The 25,397-nt window shown below is 43.4% G+C and overlaps 1 protein-coding gene across 1 annotated transcript in view; it reads left to right on the top strand.

Annotated features, from left to right (window-relative positions):
* LYST (lysosomal trafficking regulator) overlaps positions 1-25,397 on the top strand; it is a 789,135-nt gene that overhangs the window by 454,549 nt on the left and 309,189 nt on the right. The window contains exon 31 of the mRNA XM_073671457.1: positions 17,221-17,397. Within this exon, the coding sequence (XP_073527558.1) occupies positions 17,221-17,397 (177 nt within the window). The remainder of the gene's footprint in view (positions 1-17,220; positions 17,398-25,397) is intronic.

The raw sequence follows: 25,397 nt of genomic DNA, 5'->3' as shown, positions 1-25,397 counted from the left end.
CCGATCATGGCCATTTATCTCTCTAGATGCAAATGTCATTAGTGACATTGGCATCTACATGGTTAACAGAGGAAGGTAGCTTCCTCCCTAACATCATTGGCATCCTGTAATTGCCGAGTGTTGCTATGCAAAACCGAGACCATAAAAAGTCAAACCACTTGAGTTAATTCCTGTAAAACACATGTCGCTCTCCGCAAGGAGAAAGGTTACCCCTTAGATACGGTCTGACGCCTCTCACCCAGCCAAACCAGAACTCACACTTTGCACTGACGAGGGGCAATTCTCCGAAACACAGTGTCTGCAAATTGAGTTTCTGGTCTTGGCTTATATCCTAAGTCATGTGACAAGGCTCTTTAAAGGGTCACTATTGACTTTTAGAATGGCTACTTTCTGTAGGTGGCGCTAGAGTTCTGGACCTCTTCCTCTCTGAAGAGACAACTTGCATATTTCCCAGAGGAGCATTGCGGCTTTAAAAGTCTTCTCACCGTGACATGCTTAACATGTCACTCTCTGTAAGGAAAAATGTTACCCCTTAAATTAAAGATTAACAAACTTCTAGATAGCATTTTTTAATAATTTGCTGATAAACTTAAACACTTATATCATCCTAAAAAAAACAGAAGGACATTTGAAAAGTTATGCTGATATAAAGAGGACATGGTAAATATGTTTTATTAACTTTTTTTGTGGTATGCTTATCTGGTTTAGAATGTTAATAACTCAAGCTTTGAAAATTACAAATCTATATAAAATGTAATCAAATTTCAGATGTTCAAAATCAAAAAGCCACAATATACCAACCTAAATATACAACGAACATGAAATACAGTGTATCATCAAAAAAACAGTCTCAGAATGACTTTGATATGAAGAAGCGTTGCAAAGTTATTGCATCATAAATTAACACATGCCAGAATACATTCAATGTAAAGGAAAATACAAAAAGAAAAATTATCATTATGGGGGGTCGATATGAACATGGAACGGTGCAACCCCAGACTGCATGCATTAACCCCTTTACAACCCAAGGTGGTTTGCACGTTAATGACCGGGCCAATTTTTACAATTCTGACCACTGTCACTTTATGAGGTAATTACTCAGGAACGCTTCAACGGATCCCGCTGATTCTGAGACTGTTTTTTCATGACATATTGTACTTCATGATTGTGGTAAAATTTCTTCGATATCACTTGCGTTTATTTGTGAAAAAAACAGAAATTTGGCGAAAATTTAGCAATTTTCAAAATTTTAATTTTTATGCCCTTAAATCAGAGAGATATGTCACACAAAGTAGTTAATAAATAACATTTCACACATGTCTACTTTACATCAGCACAATTTTGGAACCAAAATTTTTTTTTATTAGGGAGCTATAAGGGTTCAAAGATGACCAGTAGTGTTGAGCCACCCCCGTAGTGTTCGAGTTTGGTTCGGTTCGTCGAACACCCGTGTGTTCGTCGAACTGTTCGTCGAACACCTTCGAACACCGTTAAAACCAATGGCAGGCAAACAAAAACACATAGAAACACATAGAAAACACCTTCAAAGGTGTCCAAAAGCTGACAAACTGCTCAGAAGACACAACTAACACATGGAAAAGTGACAAGTACATATAGTCATGCGAAAAGAAAAGAGGTGGAGGAGTAAAAGGAGGGGGAGACACAGATATAGGCATGTCATGCCCTTCTAAAATCCAAAAAGTGAGAAGCCGACACGTTCAGTCCGCTCCTGCCCGTGCCACCTCCGTGTCGCCGGGTTTGTGCCAGAGCCGCGGTGAACCCTGACGGCCAGCCCCCCTCTCCCAATACTGGTGCCTGTCCGCTGGTGGGTCGAGCGAGCCCCCCTGTGGTGGAGGCAGCTCTAAGCTTTTTAATTTAAATTGTCTCTCTAATTTGAATGAATACACTTTAAATCCATTTACAAGGATCTATTGGAGGGCAAGTCTCATGCCAGCAGACGCGTAATTCCAGCTCCAGTAGCGTCCACTAAAGCTGCTGCAGTTAAAAAGCTTTTATAAGGATCGAGCTCGGATGTCCACCGCAAGGCATCCTACTGCCAGTCCCAGCCCCTATGCCTTGGGGTGCCTCCTGATGCTCTTCATTGAGTATCCCGTGGTCCCGAAGCATTTCCTTTGAAAAAATTAAGTGTCAAAACTACAGGTGGTGTAGCTTGCTTAACAGCCGGGATAATCTGCTGACTAGCAGACACTGCTACTAGGCACAAAGTATTTCCTGGGCTAGATGCAGTTAAAAATTTGTAATTAGATACTCTCGTTGGATGCTGAGAAAGCATTCCATAGAGTCTCCTGGCACGCCATATATGATTCTCTTAAAAAGCTTGGGGTAGGGGTCTAGGGGACCCTTTTATAGCCAAAATCACGGCCCTGTATCGCAATACGTCACCTAGGCTGAAGATAAATGGAACTGTATTACCCTGAGGGCTCGGTTGCTACAGAGGTATTGCACCTCACCCAGAGGTGTGATATCTCACTCTCAGGTAAGGATGGAGTGTGGATCAGGACCCGACACCTGCATGCATTACACCACATTGCCGTGGGGCAGGGCGACCAATATGCCCCTGAGATGGGCACGACAGTCCCTGTCCCTGGCTGGAGTGGGGGGAGGGAACACTGAGGAAGGGGAACCCTGTAGTGCAGGAGCAGGGAGGAAGCAGTTCCTGGGTGCATTGAGAAGGGAGTATAAAAGGTGGGCACCATCTTAGTTCAGTGCAGAGAAGTCTGAGCAGAAGTGGCAGGGAGCAGGGGCTCTGCATGAGCTCTGCTCCGGAGGCGGGCCTAGTAACAGAGGCCCAGGCCTGGAAGAGGGAGAAGGAAGGAAGAGGAGCGGAGAAGGCTCCAGGAACGAGGAACGAAGGGATCCCAGGGGTGCGGACGGGCGAGTCGCCACCGCACGCCCGAATCCACCTGCGTGGAGGGGTCAGGCCAAAGGGGGAGACCGGTCCCCGAAACTAGTGGAGGCAGGAAACGACCCTCAGCTAGAAACAGGAGGCTGTGACATTTTATGTGGCGCAGCCCCTCGCTACACCCGCTAGGAAGGCACCACATAGGGTCAGGGAAACTGGCGCCAAGTTTACCAAGAGGAGGCCCGAGGCAGCCGGACAGAAGGGTTGGTAAGAAAGGCCAGACAGGACACATAAAGGGGGTCCTGTGAAGCGCTCCAAAGTTATCTGGGAGTTGTCTGAGCCCCTCACCTGGTGAGCACAGTACGATGTGGGCAGCCGTTACCTGCAGACGTGGTCTGGATAATAAGAACTGTGAGTAAAGGCCCTGGACTGCATCACTGACTCCGTGTCGTTACTGCTGCTGCCCTGCACCATCACCCCCATCCTCCGCATACACTGCCCTGAGGCTATACTCCTCCCGTGGGGAGTTATGCTACGCTCTGCTGCACCCACAACACCAGCTTCAGCGGTCTGCCCTGGAGCGGCGGTTCACTCTGACCGCAATCCACGGGTGGCGTAGTCGGACATTTAAACATCAAAACCACATAAATAGTTCCGCCACTGGTTTGACCGCCCTGAGCCACGGAACCGGGTCGCCGCTACGGAGACTACAACCACCAGCATCCACCAAAACGGGTCCGGCTCCGGGTGTCCCAAGGCCCAGGGGGCGCGTCAGAACATTTTCATCACCTTTCACAATCACCAATGGGACAAGGCAGGGATGTTCTCTGTCCCCTCTCTTATACATCCTAGTGACGGAGCACCTGCTCTCATCAATTCGCCATAACCCCAATATTAGGTGGATTGAGGTGGGAGGCACCGAGTACAAGTGCTCTCTATTTGCTGGTGATGTCCTAGTATATATCACTCAATCACATATATCCATCCATGCTGTTATGGCTGAAATAGATCACTTTGTTACATGGTCAAATTTTATAATCAATGCAGCGATGTCTGAGGCCCTCGATGTCTCCCTCCCCAAATCCATATAGGATTCCATCCAGTCCAACTTTACCTTTGCCTGGCCCTCACAGGGTATCAAATACTTAGGAATTCCTATTCATAGAGACCTCTCCCATCTATGTTATCTTAATTTTGGGCCCTTTATTGAACAACTCCATACAGACCACGGTTGGCAAGTTAGAACTGTAAGATTCACTACGTGAGCCACTGGTGTTTTGTGGAAAAGCACATGTACACTGTGTTCCAAATTATTATGCAAAAAGTGTTTAGGAGTGATAAGGGAAGAATTTGTTTGTTTGTCAGTTAAACTCATTGATGGTGATGTGTGTCAGGGCTCTTTATATCACTGTAAGCAATTGCAGACACCTGTGCTAATTAGTTTGGCAGGTGTGTCCAATGAAAGGCAAGACTACTTAAGAAGGCTGTCTCACATTATTAAGCAGCCTACATTTTCTGCCAAAATGGGAAAGAAAAAGGATGTGTCGGCTGCTGAGAAGCAACAAATTGTGGAGTGTTTAGGTCAAGGCATGACTACAATCAACATTGTGCGATGATCAGGATGAAGTGTCTTGGCAATCAAGAAGTATGTAGCTGATTCACAGTACACACGTGTGCGTGCTGATAAGGGCAAATTGAGGACTCTTTCCTACAGGCAATTACGTCAGGTTAAAAGAGCAGCGGCAAAAAAGCCTTGTCATAGCAGCAGACAAGTTTTTGAAGCTGCTGGTGCCTCCAACGTCCCCCGAACAACAAGATGCAGGGTCCTTCAGAGGTTTGCAGCTGTGCGTACGCCATCCTGTCGACCTCCTCTATCCACTTCACACAAGCAGAAACGGCTCCAGTGGGCCAAACATTACATGAAGACTGATTTCAAAACTGTTTTGTTCACGGATGAGTGCCGTGCAGCGCTCGATGGTCCAGATGGATGGAGTGGAGGATGGCTGGTTGATGGACACCCCACGCAAACACGGCTACAGCGCCAACAAGGAGGAGGTGGAGTAATGTTTTGGGCTGGAATCATGGGGAGAGAGATTGTCGGCCCCTTTAGGATCCCTGAAGGCGCTAAAGATGAACTCCATAATGTATGTGGATTTTCTCAAACAGCACTTCCTGCCATGGTTCAAGAAGAAGAACCGTGTATTTCACAGCAAGATCATTTTTTTGCATGATAATGCACCATCTCATGCTGCACATAAAACATCTGCATCTCTGGCTGATATGGGCATAAAAGGGGACAAACTTATGGTGTGACCCCCATGCTCCCCTGATCTCTACCCCATTCAGAACCTCTGGAGCATCATCAAAAGGATTGTCTATGATGGCGTGAGGCAGTTCACATCTAAGCAACAGCTCTGGGAGGGTATTCTGTCCTCATGCAAAACAATTGAAGCAGAAACCATCCAAAACCTGACAAATTCAATGGACGAGAGAGTTCAGAAGCTCCTTTCGAACAAGGGGTCCTATGTAAAAATGTAACATCACCTAGAATAAAGTTTTGAGTTGAAAACTGTTTGATTTCAGTTTCTAATAACCTGCTAATGCTTATAATTTCAAAAATGACAATTTTTTTGGTCTTTATTAAAATGAAAAGGTTGATCGAAAAGTTTGGGGGATCTAAGAGTGTGGCAACCCAGTAGTCATGATTACTTCGAATTCTGACAATATGAGGGTCATGTTGCAGGTAGTGCAGCAAGAAGGCACTTATGTGTCTTGCGCATCTCGGAGCCCCAAAATTATTTTCCGGGCTAGATGCAGCTAAAAATTATTATTAATTTTAAATCTGGTGGAGCTTATTATAGATGGCCTAATAGAATCAGTGCTGCACACTGCTACAAAGCCCAAATTATTTTCCAGCCAAGATACAGATAAACATGATTTTAACCAATCATCCATCTTTTACTCTCCCCAGGATGACACAGGGGTAGAAAAGTCGTTTCGGATCCATGATTTGTTCATCTTTATGAACGTGAGTCTGTCTACATTATCAGTGGAGAGCCGCGTGCGCTTATCTGTCAGCACACCACCAGCAGCGCTGAACACACGTTCAGACAGAACGCTGGCTGCGGGGCATGACAAGATCTCCAAGGCGTAAGTGGCTAGCTCCGGCCATTTATCCAGATTGGAAGCCCAAAAAGAGCAAGGGTCCAGTGACACAGTCATGGCTTCAATGTTTACTTGGAGATACTCCTGTACCATCGTCTCTAGGCGTTGACTATGTGTCAGACTTCTTGTCTCCTGTGGCCTTGCAAAGGATGGGCTAAAAAAGTGGTGAAATGATTGCGCAAAATTGATGTTACCAGCAGATACTGTGGTTCTGTTATGGTCTGAGTGCTGAACACTTGACGGTCCCACGGTTGGCAAGTTGGAACTGTGAGATTCACTACGTGCACCACTGGTGTTTTGTGGAAAAGCACATGTAAGATTCTGCAACAGTCTCTGCTGATACTCCTGCATGCGTGCATCCCTTTCTATGGCAGGAATAATTTCTGCAAATTTACTTTTGTACCGGGGATCTAACAGTGTGGCAACCCAGTAGTCAGGATTATTTCTAATTCTCACAATTCGAGGGTCATGTTGCAGGTAGTGCAGCAAGAAGGCACTCGTGTGTTGCGCATCTAGGAGCACCAAGTCCCTGTTGTGTTGGTGGCGAGGTTACAATCATGCTTCCTTCCTCTGTCCTCTCCCCCCAACCTCGCACAACAGAAATGTCATCAAGGTCTCCCTCATCTGATGAGTCTTCCATCAGTTCGTCCTCCACTTCTTCCTGGGCTCCTGCACCTTCCTCACTAGTTTGGTTGCTACCATGCGCCCTGGTAAAACCATCTCCCCCACCCTCACATGCCTGCCGCCTTGGTGCTGCCGACCGTCTGGACCTTGCAGATGTTAGCCCTTCCGCATACAACTCCTCCTCCTCTACTTCCTCCACCTCCTCTTGTGCCACCACCTGACTCCGAATTCTGTTTAACATGTGCTCCAGCATGTAAATCACCGGAATAGTCATGCTGATAATGGCATCGTCAGCACTAAACATCTTCGTCGCCATTTCAAAACTGTGCAGAAGGGTGCATAGGTCCCTGATCTGAGACCACTCCTCCAGCGTGATTTGCCCCACCTCTGGATCTCGTTGGCCCAGGCTATACGTCAGAACGTATAGCACCAGGGCTTGTCGGTGCTGCCACAGTCGCTGCAACATGTGCAGAGTTGAATTCCACCGGGTAGGCACATCGCATTTTAGCCGGTGAAGTGGCAGGCCCAACGACTTCTGTAGAGATGTAAGTCGCTGAGCTGCGGGATGCGAACGGCGGAAGTGAGCACACAGCGACCGTGCCCTCTGCAGAAGGCCATCTAGTCTGGGATAGTGGGCTAAAAATTGCTGGACAACCAGGTTCAACACGTGAGCCATACAAGGCACGTGTGTGACATTGCCCCGGCGAAGGGCCGCACCCAGGTTTGCAGCATTGTCGCACACGGCCTTCCCTGGTTTCAGGTCCAGTGGAGACAACCATTCATGAAATTGGTTCTCCAGAGCTGACCACAACTCCTCAGCTGTGTGACTCACATTTCCCAGACATTTCAAAGTAAAAACCGCCTGATGACGTTGAGCCCTACTGCCAGCATAGTAAAGAGGTGTGCAGTATCCCTTCTGCGCAGTTAGAAAGCTTGTGGCATGACCAGACAGGCTTTGGGTGCAGGTGGAAGACCGAGAGGAGGTTGATGAGGCAGAAGCAGTGGAGGAACTTTGACATAAAGAGGATTGACGCACAACTCGTGGGGACGGCAAGTCTTGGACAGCAGACCCTTGTCCTGCTGTCACCATAGTTACCCAGTGCCCAGTCAGCGACATGTAACGCCCCTGTCCATGCCTACTCGTCCAAGTGTCTGTGGTGAAATGCACCCTGTCACACACAGAGTTTCTCAAAGAAGCGGTGATGTTGTGTGCGACATGCTGGTGGAGCGCAGGCACACCTTTCTTTGAGAAGTAGTGCCGACTGGGCATCTGGTACTGGGGCACTGCGACGGACATAAGGTCTCGAAAATCCTCTGTGTCCACCAGGCGGAAAGGCAGCATTTCTGTAGCCAAGAGCTTGCAGATGGTGAAATTCAACCTCTTAGCTTTCTCATGGCTAGGAGGAAATGGTCTTTTACTTGTCCACATCTGAGGGACCGAGGGCTGGCTATTGTGCTTAGACGGGGTTGATAAGGGTGTCCCCGGCAAACTGCCGGTCTGTGAGGAAGATGCAGGCGGACATGTTAGGTTGCCTTGATCCAAAGGTGGTGCTATCGATGTCGGACAGCGCTCAACACCAGCTGGTGTTACCACCTCCAAAGAAAATGATGACCTGCCAATCACGCTGGCTGTTGCGGGTAAAGAGGTGGCAGGTCTGCGCCCCAAAACAGGTGTGACTGCTGTCCCCCCAGTCACAGAGGATGAAGAGGCCGCGGATGCACAAGATATGGCAGACGGTGGTTGGCCCGGCCGGCTAGGCCGCATTGTAGCACACTGAGCTTCCCACTGCAACTTATGCTTCATGTCCATGTGCCGGTTCATGCATGAAGTACTCAAACTATGTATTTTTTGGCCTCTACTTAGCTTTTGCTGACAAATGTTACAGATAACACGAGTTGGGTCATCTTTATCGATCTGAAAAAATGCCCAGGCTATGCAAGGCTTAGCACCCATGCGACCTGAAGAGCCACCACGACTTGTGGTGAGAGGCAGAGTTGTGTTTGAGGATGCAGTTGTTGACGTGCTTCCAGTACTACGTCTCTGTCCAGGAAGGCGCAACCTGACCTCGTCGTCACTAGCATCTTCCTCCACCTCCTCTGCTGACCTCATCTCTTGGCTGACTGTGGGTTGACAGTAAGTGGGATCTCCAACCTCATCATCATCACCCTGTGCGTTATCACACCCGTCGTCCTCAGAGCCAACCTGTTCCTGCCCTGACAAAAAGCTAAAGTTGTCGCTCCAATCAGGTATTTGAGTCTCATCATCATCTTCCTCATTGTCTCCACCAACAGGAGTTACAGTTTGGGAATGAGGGTCTACATTATGGTCAGAACCTTCTGCGTCTGGTCCTGGATCCGACTCATAAAGATTCTGGGCATCAGTGCAGATCATTTCCTCGTCTGAATTCACAGAAGCGCTGGAGTCGACCTCTGATTCCCAGGCTATAGTATGAGTAAACAGCTCTGCAGACTCAACCATCTGTTCTACCTCATACTCAGACGGGCAGCTGGAGATTTGGGAGCTGTGAGGAAGCAAGTGCGATTGGGGTGACACCTTTGAGCACTGGAGTATTTGTGATGTTGAAGTTGATGTGGAGGAGAGCCCACTTAAAGGAGCACTTGATATCCGTTGAAGCACCTGCTGTTTTTGTGCCTCATCTGGAATTTGTAGCGATTGGCGTGGCCGTAAGAAAGGGATCTTATCACATTGTCCGCTAAAAGAAGTAGACATTTTAGTTTGGCTGGAAGATGGTCTTTCTTCTGCAGATGTTACTGTTGCTTTAACACCTACCCCACGGACACAACTTTTTTCCCCTTCCCAACACGCCTATTCCCCTTTCCACCAGCAGCAGGCCTTTTTCCACTCATTTTGGTGGTTAACTAATTCACAACTCTGGAGTTGTTTGCACAAAAAAACAATGGATGGGAACCGAGCAGAGCTGAGTGGCCAAACTGTGGTATTAGGCCAAAACTATTGGCTGGGTTAGATGCAGAAAAAAATTATATTCAATTTGCAACCTGATGGAGGTCAGTATAGATGGACTAATAGAACAAGTCCCACAGACAGCTAGAAGCCCAAATATTTTTTCAGAGGTAGATGCAGAAAAAAATATATTCAGTTTGCAACCTGATGGAGGTCAGTATAGATGGACTAATAGAACAAGTCCCACACACTGCTAGAAGGCCAAATATTTTTTCAGAGCTAGATGCAGACAAAAAATTATTTTGAATTTGCAACCTGATGGAGGTCAGTATAGGTGGACTAATAGAACAAGTCCCACACACTGCTAGAAGGCCAAATATTTTTTCAGAGCTAGATGCAGACAAAAAATTATTTTGAATTTGCAACCTGATGGAGGTCAGTATAGGTGGACTAATAGAACAAGTCCCACACACTGCTAGAAGGCCAAATATTTTTTCAGAGCTAGATGCAGACAAAAAATTATTTTGAATTTGCAACCTGATGGAGGTCAGTATAGGTGGACTAATAGAACAAGTCCCACAAACTGCTAGAAGGCCAAATATTTTTTCAGAGCTAGATGCAGAAAAAAATTATATTCAGTTTGCAACCTGATGGAGGTCAGTATAGATGGACTAATAGAGAAAGTCCCACACACTGCTAGAAGGCCAAATATTTTTTCAGAGCTAGATGCAGAAAAAAATTATATTCAGTTTGCAACCTGATGGAGGTCTGTATAGATCGATTAATAGAACAAGTCCCATACACAGCTAGAAGCCCAATATTTTTTCAGAGGTAGATGCAGAAAAAAATATATTCAGTTTGCAACCTGATGGAGGTCAGTATAGATAGACTAATACAACAAGTCCCACACACAGCTAGAAGCCCAAAATTTTTTCAGAGCTAGATGCAGAAAAAAATTATATTCAATTTGCAGCGTGATGGAGGTCAGTATAGATGGAGTAATAGAACAAGTCCCACACACAGCTAGAAGCCCAAATATTTTTTCAGAGCTAGATGCAGATAAAAATTATTTTTAATTTGCAACGTGATGGAGGTCAGTATAGATGGACTAATAGAGAAAGTCCCACACACTGCTAGAAGGCCAAATATTTTTTCAGAGCTAGATGCAGACAAAAAATTATATTCAGTTTGCAACCTGATGGAGGTCTGTATAGATGGATTAATAGAACAAGTCCCACACACAGCTAGAAGCCCAATATTTTTTCAGAGGTAGATGCAGAAAAAAATATATTCAGTTTGCAACCTGATGGAGGTCAGTATAGATGGACTAATACAACAAGTCCCACACACAGATAGAAGCCCAATATTTTTTCAGAGCTTGATGCAGAAAAAAATTATATTCAATTTGCAACCTGATGGAGGTCATTATAGATGGAGTAATAGAACAAGTCCCACACACAGCTAGAAGCCCAAATATTTTTTCAGAGCTAGATGCAGATAAAAATTATTTTTAATTTGCAACCTGATAGAGGTCAGTATAGATGGACTAATAGAAAAAGTCCCACACACTGCTAGAAGGCCAAATATTTTTTCAGAGCTAGATGCAGAAAAAACTTATATTCAGTTTGCAACCTGATGGAGGTTTGTATAGATGGATTAATAGAACAAGTCCCACACACAGCTAGAAGCCCAATATTTTTTCAGAGGTAGATGCAGAAAAAAATATATTCAGTTTGCAACCTGATGGAGGTCAGTATAGATGGACTAATAGAACAAGTCCCACACACAGATAGAAGCCCAAATATTTTTTCAGAGGTAGATGCAGAAAAAAATTATATTCAGTTTGCAACCTGATGGAGGTCTGTATAGATGGATTAATAGAACAAGTCCCACACACAGCTACAAGCCCAATATTTTTTCAGAGGTAGATGCAGAAAAAAATATATTCAGTTTGCAACCTGATGGAGGTCAGTATAGATGGACTAATAGAACAAGTCCCACACACAGCTAGAAGCCCAAATATTTTTTCAGAGCTAGATGCAGATAAAAATTATTTTTAATTTGCAACCTGATGGAGGTCAGTATAGATGGACTAATAGAGAAAGTCCCACACACTGCTAGAAGGCCAAATATTTTTTCAGAGCTAGATGCAGAAAAAAATTATATTCAGTTTGCAACCTGATGGAGGTCTGTATAGATGGATTAATAGAACAAGTCCCACACACAGCTAGAAGCCCAATATTTTTTCAGAGGTAGATGCAGAAAAAAATATATTCAGTTTGCAACCTGATGGAGGTCAGTATAGATGGACTAATAGAATGATGCTATGCCCAAAAGATTTTACTTCACTAGGTGCGGTAAAAAAATTGGTATTCTATACACAGGTGGTATATCTTGCAACACAGATAGGCTACTCCACTGACTAACACACTCTGCAATAGGCCAAAAAGGATTAGCTTTGCTAGATTCAGCCAAATGCTGTGAAAAAAACTTGCACAGCACTGGCACAGACCCGCCTGGCAAAAACTGATAGGAACTGATGTAACCTAGTCCTGAAAAGGACTGCAATTACAATTAGTCTTTACTCCCACAACCTATCTATTTAAGAGCACAGACCTGCCTGATAAAAGTCGTAGGAAATTCTGTAACCTAGTCCTTAAAAGGACTGCAATCACAACTATTCCCTACTCCCAAGCTATCTGTAGATTTGTGCGGAAATTGGCTTGAAATTAACAAGGTATAGCGCACACAGCAACAGCGGTGCCGTCTAACACGAAGCTGCAGCAGTGAGAAAATGGTGGCTACGTGGAAAATGGCTGGGTCTTATAGGGCAAGGACATGTGACATACACTGCCAATGACACATGCCCTTGCTTGTGTGAAAAAAAGCACTTCGCTCCGTGTGTGCGCTGCTGATAGGCTGACAGATTGCACCTTCCCACTGTAAATGCGGGAAAGAGAAAAAAAAAATGGAGATCTTCATTATTCCTGCAGAGATCCATCCCCTGCCCCTCCCCCCACCCCGCTGTACACTCAAACTGCGTATTAACATTAATTTTCATCATTACTGAGAAAAAATCCAGTTATGATTTTGGTGCACGAACAGTTATCGAACATAACCTCGAACAGCCGAATTTTTCTCAAATCGTTCGTGTTCGCCGAACGGCTTGAACACCGCCCAAAACAGCTCGAATTTGAGATTGGCGAACAGTTCGAGTAGAACAACGCTCATCTCTAATGACCAGCGATTTCTCATTTTTCCAACAAAATTTACAAAACCATTTTTTTAGGGACCACTTCACATTTGAAGTCACTTTGAGGGGTCTTTATGACAGAAAATACCCAAAAGTGACACCATTCTAAAAACTGCACCCCTCAAGGTGCTCAAAACCACATTCAAGAAGTTTATTAACCCTTCAGGTGCTTCACAGGAATTTTTGGAATGTGGAAGAAAAAAATGAACATTTAACTTTTTTCGCAAAAATGTTACTTTAGACCAAATTTTTTTTATTTTCGCAGGGGTAACAGGAAAAAATTGACCCCAAAATTTGTTGTGCAATATCCCCTGAGAACGCAGATACCCCATATGTGGGGGAAAACCACTGTTTGGGCGCACGGCAGGGTTCGGAAGGGAAGGAGCGCCATTTGACTTTTTGAATGTAAAATTTGCTTGAATAATTAGCGGACGCCATGTTGCATTTGGAGAGCCCCTGATGTACCTAAACAGTGGAAAACCCCCACAAGTAACACCATTTTGGAAACTAGACCCCTCAGGGAACTTATCTAGATGTGTGGTGAGCACCTTGAACCCCCAGGTGCTTCACAGAAGTTTATAACATGGAGCCATGAAAATAAAATTTTCACATTTTTACCACAAAAAATGTTTTTCAGCCCCCAGTTTTGCATTTTCATAAGGGTAACAGGAGAAATTGCAACATGCAACTTGTTGGCAATCTCTACTGAGTAAGCCGATACCCCATATGTGGGGGAAAACCACTGCTTGGGCATACGGCAGGGTTCGGAAGGGAAAGAGTACCATTTGACTTTTTGAATGTAAAATTTGCTTGAATAATTAGCGGATGTGCCCCTGATGTGCCTAAACAGTGGAAGACACCCACAAGTGACACCATTTTGGAAACTAGACCCCTCAGGGAACTTATCTAGATGTGTGGTGAGCACCCTGAACCCCCAAGTGCTTTACAGAAGTTTGTTACATAGAGCTGTGAAAATAAAAAAATCAAACTTTTTCCTGAAAAATGATGTTTTAGCCCTCATTTTTTTTATTTTCACAAGGGTAAGAGGAGAAAATGGACCCCAAAGACTTTTGTGCAATTTCTCCTGAGTACGCCAATACCCCATCTGTGGGGAAAATACAGTGTTTGGGCGCACGGCCGAGTTCAGAAGGGAAGGAGCACTGTGTGGCCTTTTGAACTCAAAATTGGCTGGAATTGAGATCGGACGCCATGTCGTGTTTGGAGATCCCCTGATATGCCTAAATAGTGGAAACCCACCACAAGTGACCCCATTTTGGAAACTACACCCCTCAAGGATTTTATCAAAGAGTATAGTGAACATTTTGAACCTAGAGGTACAACACAGAATGATAACATTAGGTCATCATATTGAATAAGTTGTCATTAGTCTTGAGCGCAAGTGCACGCTACTTGAGTTTGCATCGGGTACTCAGGTATGCACCATGTATCGCGCGTGCTCGAATGACATGCTCGAGTCCCCGCCCGCATGTTTCACGGTTATTAGACACCCCAAAAACATGCGGGGATCGCTCATGCATGGCAGGCAATCCCCGCGAGTTTTTTTTGGCCGCGAAGCATATGGGGCATAGACTCAAGCATGTCACTTGAGCACTCGCGATACCCGGTGCATTCCCGAGCACCCGATGCAAACTCAAGTAGCGAGCACTTGCGCTCAACACTAGTCGCCATATCGTCATCTTTTTTTTTTTTACTTTTGAAAAAAATCCCAACCCTAATACAACCCCAATCCTAATAACAACCCCAACCCTAACCCTATCACAACCCTAACCCTAGAGTTTATTTTTTACGCCTTTCCTCGTGCGGTGTAAGTGATTAGACAACTTTATTCTTCGGGTCGGTGCGATTACAGCGATACCAGAATCATATCGGGTTTTTATGATTGACAGCTGTCACACACTAAAAGACGCATTTTTTTGCACAATCTAGTTTTAGCATCGCCATATTTTGAGAGCTATAATTTTTCCATATTTTGGCCGACAGTCATGTGACTACTTGTTTTTTGCGGGACAAGTTGACGTTTTTATTGGTACCATTTTCAGTCACGTGACATTTTTTGATCGCTTTCTATTACCATTTTTGGGAAGCAGAATAAACAAAAACCAACAATTCAGGAACTGTTTTTTTTTTAATTTTTTTTATGCTGTTCCGCGTGTGGTAAAATTGATAAGCTAGCTTTATTCTTCGGGTCAGTACATTTACAGCGGTACCACATTTATATTGTTTTTCTATATTTTGGCGCTTTTATACAATAAAAGCTATTTTATAGAAAAAAATATTTTTTTGCATCGCTTTATTCTGAGAGCTATACGTTTTTTATTTTTGGGCTGATTGAGCTGTATGGCGGCTTGTTTTTTCCGGGACGGACAAGATGATGTTTTCAGCGGTACCATTTTTATTTATATTCGTCTTTTTGATCGCGTGTTATTCCATTTTTTTGTTTGGCGGTATGATAAAGCATTGTGTTTTGCTTCGTTTTTTTTTTTTACCGTGTTCACTAAAGGGGTTAACTAGTGGGACAGTTTTATAGGTCAGGTCGTTCTGTCCGGACGCGGCAATACCAAATATGTGTACTTTTATTGTTTTGTTTTTTTCATAATATTTATTGATGGGTACATTATATTTTTATTTTTGGTGGATTATTTTTTTGTTTTTGTTCTTATATTTTTACAAAAAAAATTATTTTTTTTTTCATTTTTTAACACTTTTTTTACTTTTATATGGGATTTTACCTTTTTTTTTTAACTCTGATCGCCTGTATAGCATAGGGATGGAGCACCATCTCTGTGCTATACAGGCTGTCAGCGCTGCAGATGCAGAAGATACTTTGGTCATGCACTGCGCATGACCAAAGTATCTTCCTGCTGTCTGGTGACCCGGATGTTGTCAAGACGACATCGGATCGTCATGGCAACATCCGGGAAGCCGCGGCAGCGTTCGACGCCGGCAGGAGAGGTGAGTATCGCGATCACCCCCCTTGCCCCCGCAATGCTGCGATCGATTTCGATCGCAGCATTGCTGGCGTTAATGTGCCGGGAGCTGTGCGGGACCGCTCCCAGCACATAGCACCGGATGTCAGCTGTGACAATCAGCTGACACCCGGCGGCGATCGCGCCCACACAGCCTGTGTGCAGGCGAAATCAACAGGGCGTACTAATACGTACCTGGCTCTTAAAGCTCAGGGCGCAGGTACGTATTAGTACGCCCTGGGCTTTTAAGGGTTTAAAGGGGTGGTCCGAAACTAAAATTGATTTTCATCCTAAATTTCTGTTTATTTAATGTCATAATCTAACCTCTTTTCTAATATACTTTAATTAAAAAGTCCCTATCCATTCCCTAACTACTCTGTCTAACTGCTTTACTTTTTTTAATACTTCCTGTGTGATGAGAAACCCCAGTGCATGCTGGGTACACAAATGAGTAGTCATCAGGGGACAGTGTCTGCTTTCAATGCCGCAGCCTCTACTCTGATCTTGAAATCAAGCGTTATCAGCGATGTCCATTTCAGGCACTGGGCTAGTCCCAGCCTGAGCAGGTGTCAGGTGTCAATTCCTACAAATGCTCATTTTGTCACTGTGCACTAGTCTTCTCAGTGTACAGTGGTCAGTGCGCACTGTAAGAGAAAGCAAGCAGAAAACAACCCAGCCCCCACAAGTGACGTCACAGGCAGCAGGGTCATTGTGAGTTGTAGGCATTGTTGACATGGATTTGAAGGTTTCATAGTTCAGGTAGAGTCTGGTTAGTTGCGTTAACAAGTTCCAGTGTATTGGGGCTGCATTTTCCATCATGTTAAACCATTGGGAAGTTGTCTGATTGGCTCAAAATTTATTCTGCAGCAGTTCAACAACCCCAAACAATACTACTAATGTCATTAAGGGGTATTCCAGCGTAAAAAAGAACTGAAGAGTCCTGTAAGAGATAATGTGTCTGCCAACAGAACCCTAATCCCAACATCATAGCATCTGTATGGGATTATTGCATGTTTACTGTGAATATTAATTTATATGGAAATGAGGCATTGATGATTTGCATGCACAAGTGCATTCAGTGTGAGGGAACATTCTTCAGACAATCGTTATGAACCTCATTAATTATATGCCAAGGTGTGTAAAAACGTATATTCTTGCTTGTGGTGTTCATTCTCCATAATGAATAAATTGAGAAGTTTAGAATTTTTTTTTCATCTTTTTCTTCATCATTTGCATATCATTAAAATATCTTTGAATCCTGTGATTTCTGTAATTCCACAACTTTTTTTTCTTGATATTGCAATTTCAATGTTGAAGAATGTAAAAATCTTCAATTTGCAATGTATATCTGTTTATGGTATTTGGAATTATTGAGAACTTTTTTTACTTTTATACTATTTTTCAGCATGGACCCAAGATGTCTCTGTATTTGTTTGAATTGATGTACAATCACAAGGAGGAATTGACAAAAGAAGACCAAACCATGGGGGCATTACTTATGAGTGCACTAAAGGAGTCTGGCTATAAATGTATCCCTCCAAATGCTCCCCTCGAGCTTGACCTAATTAAGGCTTATAAAGAGGTTTGAGAACTTTACATCCTGAGTATTAGTTGTTTTGCTCTGTTGCCTTTTCCTAAAGGAAATCTGTTAGTAAGATCAATCCCCAAACCACATGCAGGTCTTTGAAATCTAAATCCATTGAAACCATTATTTCTTCTGTTTGTTGCTACATTACGGAGAACTCAGTATTGTTATCCATATGCAAATGAGGCACTAAATGCTCTGATTGTGACAGAGCACTTCCCGAGCATCTTTCTCAAGGTTATTTCTTTGCTCAGCACCAGGCTCTTTAGCGTGATTGATGGCTACCGATCAAGCAAAAGAGACTGGTGCCTGGTAGGAAAAGAACCTTGGGATGCTAAGGATGGGATGTGCTCTGTCACGCCTAGAGCACTTAATGCCTCATGACATTTCCACATGAATGAAAACGCCAATTATTCTAGAGCAGTGTTTCCCAAACACTGGTCTTCATGGCCCCCAACACATCATGTTTTCAGGATTTTTTTTAGTATTGCAGTGGTGAGAAACCTGTGACAATTTCTGATGCCTTGATAATAAAATTCCATCATTTGTGCAATACCAAGGAAAACCTGATCTGTTGGGGGCCATGAGGATTGGAGTTTGGGAAGCACTGCTCTTCAGTAATGCAATAGACAGAAGATGGTGTTGATAGATTTTGCTTTTAAAGACCTGCATATCCACATACTGCATGTGTTTTCAGGGGTTGATCTTACTGACTGCCTTTAAATTAGTAGCTCATGTGACTGTATGACAATCATTTTAAGAAAGGTGAAAACTGTTTCCTTCCAACAACCTGCTTGATGGATCTCTTTTTTTACTCTTAAATTTCTCTAAGGCCACGTTCACATGTTCAGTATTTGGTCAGTATTTTACATCCGTATTTTTAAGCCAAAACCAGGAGTGGGTGATAAATACAGAAGTGGTGACGTGTTTCTATTATATGTTACCTCTGACTGTTCCACTCCTGGTTTTGGCTTGTAAATACTGATGTAAAATACTGAATGTGTGAACGTGGCCTGGCCAAATTTTAACTGCCAGTAGAGTCCTTTTTTGCTGTAGAAAAAAACATTGTGTGTGAACATAGACTAAAGGTGTAAACCTATGTGTTTCAGCGTGTAGCCTTTCTCATGGTATAACAGTAATGTGTATTTAGATCTGTTTAAATGGCGTCAGCCAATTGATGTGCATTCAAAACGTCCAATCAGAGCTAAACATTGCCGACAAAAAAATAAAAAACAAATATTTGGAAAAACGTATATACGGTAGTTGGAAGTAGTACATACAGAAATACAAAAACTGTAGTTTTACAAAACAATCATATGATGGGACATTACTATAATAATAATAGATCCTGTCTAATGTTTAACCCATGTGTGTCCAAAGTCAGTACCCACTTTGATTTCCTATTCAGCAGTTTCCTTTTATGATCCCCCCTGTATTGGCTCATGAACTCTTTCTATCCCTAAGAACCTAAAAGCTTTAAAGAGGTATTCCCATCTCCAAGATCCTATCCCAATATGTAGTAGGTGTAATAATAATAATATTAGCAAATACCTCCAATTAGAAATGTAGTATAGTTTTTCTGATTCGCTATGTCTTTCCTCATGTGCAGGCAATACAGGACCTTAGGTATCCATGGTTACGACCACTGATAAAGTCACAGTTAGTTAGCAAGTTGCCAGTGGTCGTAACCATGGATACCTAAGGTCCTGCGATGCCTGTACATGAAGTAAGAGAGATAGCGAATCAAAAATACTATACTACATTTCTAATTGGAGATATTTGCTAATATTATTATTATTACACCTACTACATATTGGGATAGGATCTTGGAGATGGGAATACCCCTTTAACACCCCACTTATGTGTGAGAAAAATGTTTTGACCAGTTCTTATAGAACAAAATTCTGACGTTTATTTACAGGATATACAATGGTCATGTCCACACATAAAAAAACGTGATCGAGAGAGCCATGTTTTATTGGTGCATTTTTTATCCTCAGGAGTATAGGATTGAGTCTAGGATGGGCACTTTTCAGGCTACATAGTGAACGTCAATTTTCAGGAAGCTCCGTAATTTGGGGTACTGTTTTAATATGGGTAGACAATTTAATTATCTTAATAATGTAATTGTGTGGAAGACTGTTGTTGAAAAAGTGACTGGATAGTTATTAATATTTTTGTTGTGATTACATTTTTAATTTATTTCTATCAATTGTGGGAACTGGATTTAGCTGTATTTAGTGACCAGTTGAGATGCCCCATCTCTCTTAATCTAAAACATACTCTTTCAGACTCCTTATTGTATGTTACCATATCAAAGCAGTAATGTTTTCATAAGCAATTCACCTGTAAGTATATTTCCTTTAATACACACGTGGTCAAAATTGTTGGTACCCCTTGTTTAATGAAAGAAAAACCCACAATGGTCACAGAAATAACTTGAATCTGACAAAAGTAATAAGAAATTAAAAATCTATGAAAATGATCAAATGAAAGTCAGACATTGCTTTTCAACCCTGCTTCCACAGAGTTTTTAAAAAAATTAAACTCGTGGGTTTTTCTTTCATTAAACGAGGGGTACCAACAATTTTGACCACGTGTGTATGTGGGATATGACTGGATTGGGGGAAGTCGGACCTCTTATGATGACAGGAACTGCGCATACTCTGCCAGCTGATCGGCCACCGGTAGGATGGAATGTAATAACAGCAGGTGACGCTAGGGAACATACTTCAGAAGATAAAAGCTTGGCTTGTTTTGAATGAAGCATAATTTTTAATACATTACAAAACCATTTATTTCCACCTTTTCTGTTTGGTTAAAAATATTCTTTATGGTGGTACAACCCCTTTAAGTATAATGTTGCTGGATATGGGTTTTCATAAAGGTATAACCCCAACTGTATATTTATCCATATTTGCAATCAGTGATATCCAAAAAATAATTGTAACTGTAATTAAACTGACCTGTAAATTTTAAATTGGATTGCTAGGGACATAATATAAAAAAGTCTGCTCCGCTGACATACCTCAACGCACCAGTTCATCGCTACCAGTATAGTTCATCTATATAGCGACAACAGCATTTGACATGATGAGCAAATGGATTAGAAATGTCAAATATATTGGATCCCATATGTATATATCAATATTGGTGCGTGAGGGAGAGACTTTCGCTCCCATACAAACTCCTTGTTTCTGTAAAATAAAATAAAGTATATATATATTTGTCAAGGGAAAATAGTTCTAATTTAAAAGACATTCAACAGCCATAACTTAAAATTCCTTAATCTGTGTAGTATATGTACTGTGGCAAGACGTCTCACTCGGCCTCTTCCGGAAGTAGACTCAGGAACCCGGGTTTTCGTTGCAGGCTTTATTAAGCAGCATAAAGCTCTGGACTCCAGCAAAATAAACACAGCCTTACTGGCAAAACGACAAAACAAAAGAATAAATGATAGCTGAGTCCATATGAGTATGGGATTCGTCCACACAGGTTGTAGTCACAGCCTTCAGCTCTGTCCTGAGTTAAAGCTCTCCCAGTCTGGAGACCTTGCCTCTCCAAACCACACAACAGAGAAAAAAAAAACAGACACACCCTCAAGTGTGGAGGTATGGGGAATGACTTCCCTCCCATCTCTATGTAATTCCCATAAAACCACACACTTTAAAAGAGCTAACCCCCAGCATATAACAAGTTTATTGGTTTCAGTTCACACAGGCTAGCAACTTGCGTGACATATACCTCCACTCATATATCCTACCAATGACCCTGTCACATATCCCCCCCCTCTGCACAAAGCTGGGGGTTTGGACACCTTCCAATACCAGACAGGGAATTCTAGAAAGGGCATCAGCGTTCCCATGTAACTTCCTGGGCCTCTGCTCTATGTGATAGTTGAAGTCCTGAATAGCTAAGAACCATCTAGTTACCCTGGCATTTTTACCCCTCTTTTCCTTCAACCATCTCAACGGAGTATGGTCTGACACCAACTTAAACTTCCGGCCTAGTAGGTAGTATCTTAGTGCATCTACGGCCAACTTTATGGCTATACACTCCTTTTCTACTATTGCGTAGTTTTTCTCTCAGGGGGGGGGGGGGAAGCTTCCGGCTCAGAGAATGGGATGTTCTTCCCCATTTATCTCTTGAGAGAGTACTGCTCCTAGACCAACCTCTGAAGCATCTGTCTGGACCACAAACCCTTTCTTAAAGTCTGGTGCGACCAGGACTGGCTGTTTACACAGTGCTGACTTCAACAGTTGAAATGCGGCCTCTGCTTCCCAGGTTTCGTTAGTGATATCCAGGAGCCTCCGCGGATGTCGTCCATACAGTAGCTCAAACGGTAGAGGCTTGAGGAACCACCTTACCGAGAAGAGCAGGAGGGCAGTAGGTAGTCCCTGTCATGTCCATCTTTCCCTACGACCTTCTTGAGCATCGCTTTCAGGGTCTTGTTAAAGCGCTCTACTAAGCCGTCTGTTTGCGGATGGTTTTCGGATGTTCGCAGTTGGGTAATATGGAGAACCTTGAACAGCTCCTTCATTACTTTGCTCATGAACGAGGTCCCTTGGTCCATTAGGATTTCCTTCGGCAGACCGGTCCTGGCAAATATATGCACAAGTTCCCTGGCTATGCGTTTACTTGATTAATTTCTTAGCGGTACCGCTTCTGGATACAGGGTCGCATAGTCTATGATCACCAGAATGTATTGCTGGCCCCGGGCTGACTTGACTAAGGGCCCTACTAGCTCCATAGCAATCCTCTCAAAGGGGATCTCTATCACCGACAGTGGAACGAATGGATTACAGAAGTGGGAGCGGTTATTTGGCAGGTGGAGCAGGGCCTACAATAGTTGAGAATTTCTTGGTTACACCCAGGCCTATAAAATCTTTTTAAAATCCTCTCCTGAGTTTTCTTGACCCCCTAGGTGTCCCCCCAGAACATGTGAATGGGCCATATCCAATACCCTCCTTCTTTATGGCCCTGGCACTAACAGCTGTTCCACTGTCTCACCGCCCCTTAGTTTAGCCACCCGATATAGCAACTCACCCTGAACTGCAAAATGGGGGAACCTGGTATCGTCCCCCGGCTCTTGGGCAACCCAATTACATACAGTAACCTGGTCAAACGCCCCCTTTAACCTCTTTCTGACGACATCAGTAATAGTACATAGCTGTGCCCTGGGACTTATGGACCAGCTACGTACTATTAAGCGTGCGGCGATCGCGCCCACACACAAGCGGTGTAGGGCGATCGCCGCCGGGTGTCAGCTGATTGTCACAGCTGATACCCGGTGCTATGTGCAGGGAGCTGTCCCCCACCGCTCCCTGCACATTAACCCCCGCAATGCTGCGATCGAAGTCAATCGCAGCATTGTGGGGGCAAGGGGTGAGGTGATCGCTATACCCACCTCTCCAGCCGGCGTCCAGCGATGTCTGCAGCGGCTTCCGGATGTTGTCACGACGACCCGATGTCGTCTTGACAACATCGGGGTCGCCAGGAGGCAGGACGTTACTTTGGTCATGCGCAGTGCATGACCAAAGTAATGTCTCCCCTGTGTGTAGCTCTGACAGACTGCATGGCATAGGGAGCTGCTGCTCTCTATGCCATGCAGCCGATCAGGCTGGAAAAGTGAAAGTCCCATAGTGGGACAATGTGTAAAAGTATAAAAAAAATGGCAGAAAGTGAAAAAAAATTGTAAAAATATAAAAAAGAAATGAAAAAAATAATCCCCAAAAAATAAAAATATATTGAACCCATAATATTTATTTATTATGAAAAAAAATAAACAAATAAAAGTACACGTTTGGTAGCACCGCGTCCGGAACGACCTGACCTATAAAACTGTCCCAATAGTTAACCCCTTTAGTGAACACGGTAAAAAATAAAAATAAAAAATGAAGCAAAAAACAATGCTTTATCATCATACCGCCAAACAAAAAATTAAATAACACGCAATGAAAAAGACGAATGTAAATAAAATGGTACCGCTGAAAACGTCATCTTGTCACGCAAAAAACAAGCCGCCATACAGCTCCATCATCCGAAAAATAAAAAAGTTATAGCTCTCAGAATAAAGCGATACAAAAAAATTATTTTTTCTAGAAAATTGTTTTTATTGTGTAAAAGCGCCAAAACATAAAAAATAATATAAATGCTGTACCTCTGTAAACGTACTGACCCGAAGAATAAAGCTGCCTTATCAATTTTACCACAAGCGGAGCGGCATAAAAAAAAGCCCCAAAAAACAATTCCGGAATTGATTGTGTTTGTTTATTCTGCCTCCCAAAAATCGGAATAGAAAGCGATCAACAAATGTCACATGCCGAAAATTGTACCAATAAAAACGTCAACTTGTCCCGCAAAAAACAATCCGTCACATTACTCTGTCAGACAAAATATGGAAAAATTATAGCTCTTATAATATTGTGATGCAAAAACTAGTCCTTGCAAAAAAAAGCGTCTTTTAGTGTGTGACAGCTGTCAGTCATAAAAACCCGAATGAATGAATGAATCTGGTATCGCTGTAATCGCACCGACCCGAAGAATAAAGTCCTCTAATCACTTACACCATACGAGGAACGGTGGAAAAAAATAAACTCTAGGGTTGTATTAGGGTTATAGGGTTGGGCTAGGGTTAGGGTTGGAGTTGTATTAGGGTTGGGGTTAGGGTTAGGCTATGGTTAGGGTTGTGGTTGGGCTAGGGTTAGTGTTGGGCTAGGAATGGGGTTGGGCTAGGGTTACGGTTGGACTAGGGTTAGGGTTGGACTAGGGTTAGGGTTGGACTAGGGTTAGGGTTGAGCTAGGGTTACGGTTGGGTTGGGGCTAGGGTTGGGGTTAGGGTTGGAGTTAGGTTTGGGGTTGTATTAGGGTTGGGGTTGGGATTTTTTCAAAAGTAAAGAAAAAAAAATGATGACGATATGGCGACCAGTGTTGAGCGCAAGTGCTCTCTTCCATGAGTTTGCGTCATGTGCTCGGGTATGCACTGAGTATCGTGGGTGTTCAAGTGACATGCTTGAGTCTCTGCCCCATATGCTTCGCGGCCAAAAAAAACATTGCTGGGATCTCCTGCCATGCACTAGCGATGCCCTCATGTTTTGTTTGGGTGTCTAACAACCGTGAAACATGCGGGGCAGGGACTCGAGCATGTCACTAGAGCACCCGCGATACATGGTGCCTACCCGAGTACCCAATGCAAACTCAAGTAGCGAGCACATGCACTCAAAACTAATGACAACTTATTCAATATGATGACCTAATGTTATCAAATTCTGTCATACTTCTGGGTTCAAAATGTACACTATAGCCCTTGATAAAATCCTTCAGGGGTCTAATTTCCAAAATGGAGTCAATTGTGGGGGGTTTCCACTATTTAGGCACATCAGGGGCTCCCGAAATGTGACATGGCATCCGCTCTTGATTCGAGCCAATTTTGCGTTCAAAAAGTCACAGTGCTCCTTCCCTTCTGAACCCTGACGTGCACCCAAACAGTGTATTTTCCCGACATATGGGGAATTGGCGTACTCAGGAGAAATTGCACAACAGTTTTTACGTTCCATTTTCTCCTCTTACCTTTTTGAAAATAAAAAAATTGGGGCTAAAAGAACATTTTTGTGGAAAAAGTTGTTTATTTTTATTTTCACGGTTCCATGTTATAAACTTCTGTTAAGCACCTGGGGGTTAAGGTGCTCACCATACATCTAGATAAGTTCCCTGAGGGGTCTAGTTTCCAAAATGGTGTCACTTGTGGGGGGTTTCCACTGTTTAGGCACATCAGGGGCTCTCTAAACGCAACATGGCGTCCGCTATTTATTCAAGCAAATTTTACATTCAAAAAGTCAAATGGCGCTCCTGAGCCCTGCCGCGCTTTTTCCCCACGTATGGGGTATCTGCGTGCTCAGGGGATATTGCACAACAAATTTTGGGGTCCATTTTTTCCTGTTACCCCTGCAAAAATAATAAAATTTGGGTCTAAAGTAACATTTTGGTGAAAAAAGTTA

The sequence above is a fragment of the Phyllobates terribilis genome, unplaced genomic scaffold (assembly GCF_046119375.1).
Source record: "Phyllobates terribilis strain yellow unplaced genomic scaffold, ASM4611937v1 Scaffold_3__8_contigs__length_932513732, whole genome shotgun sequence".
Taxonomy (NCBI): domain Eukaryota; kingdom Metazoa; phylum Chordata; class Amphibia; order Anura; family Dendrobatidae; genus Phyllobates; species Phyllobates terribilis.
The sequence above is the reverse complement of the archived record's forward strand: the minus strand, read 5'-3'. Positions and strand labels throughout refer to the sequence as shown.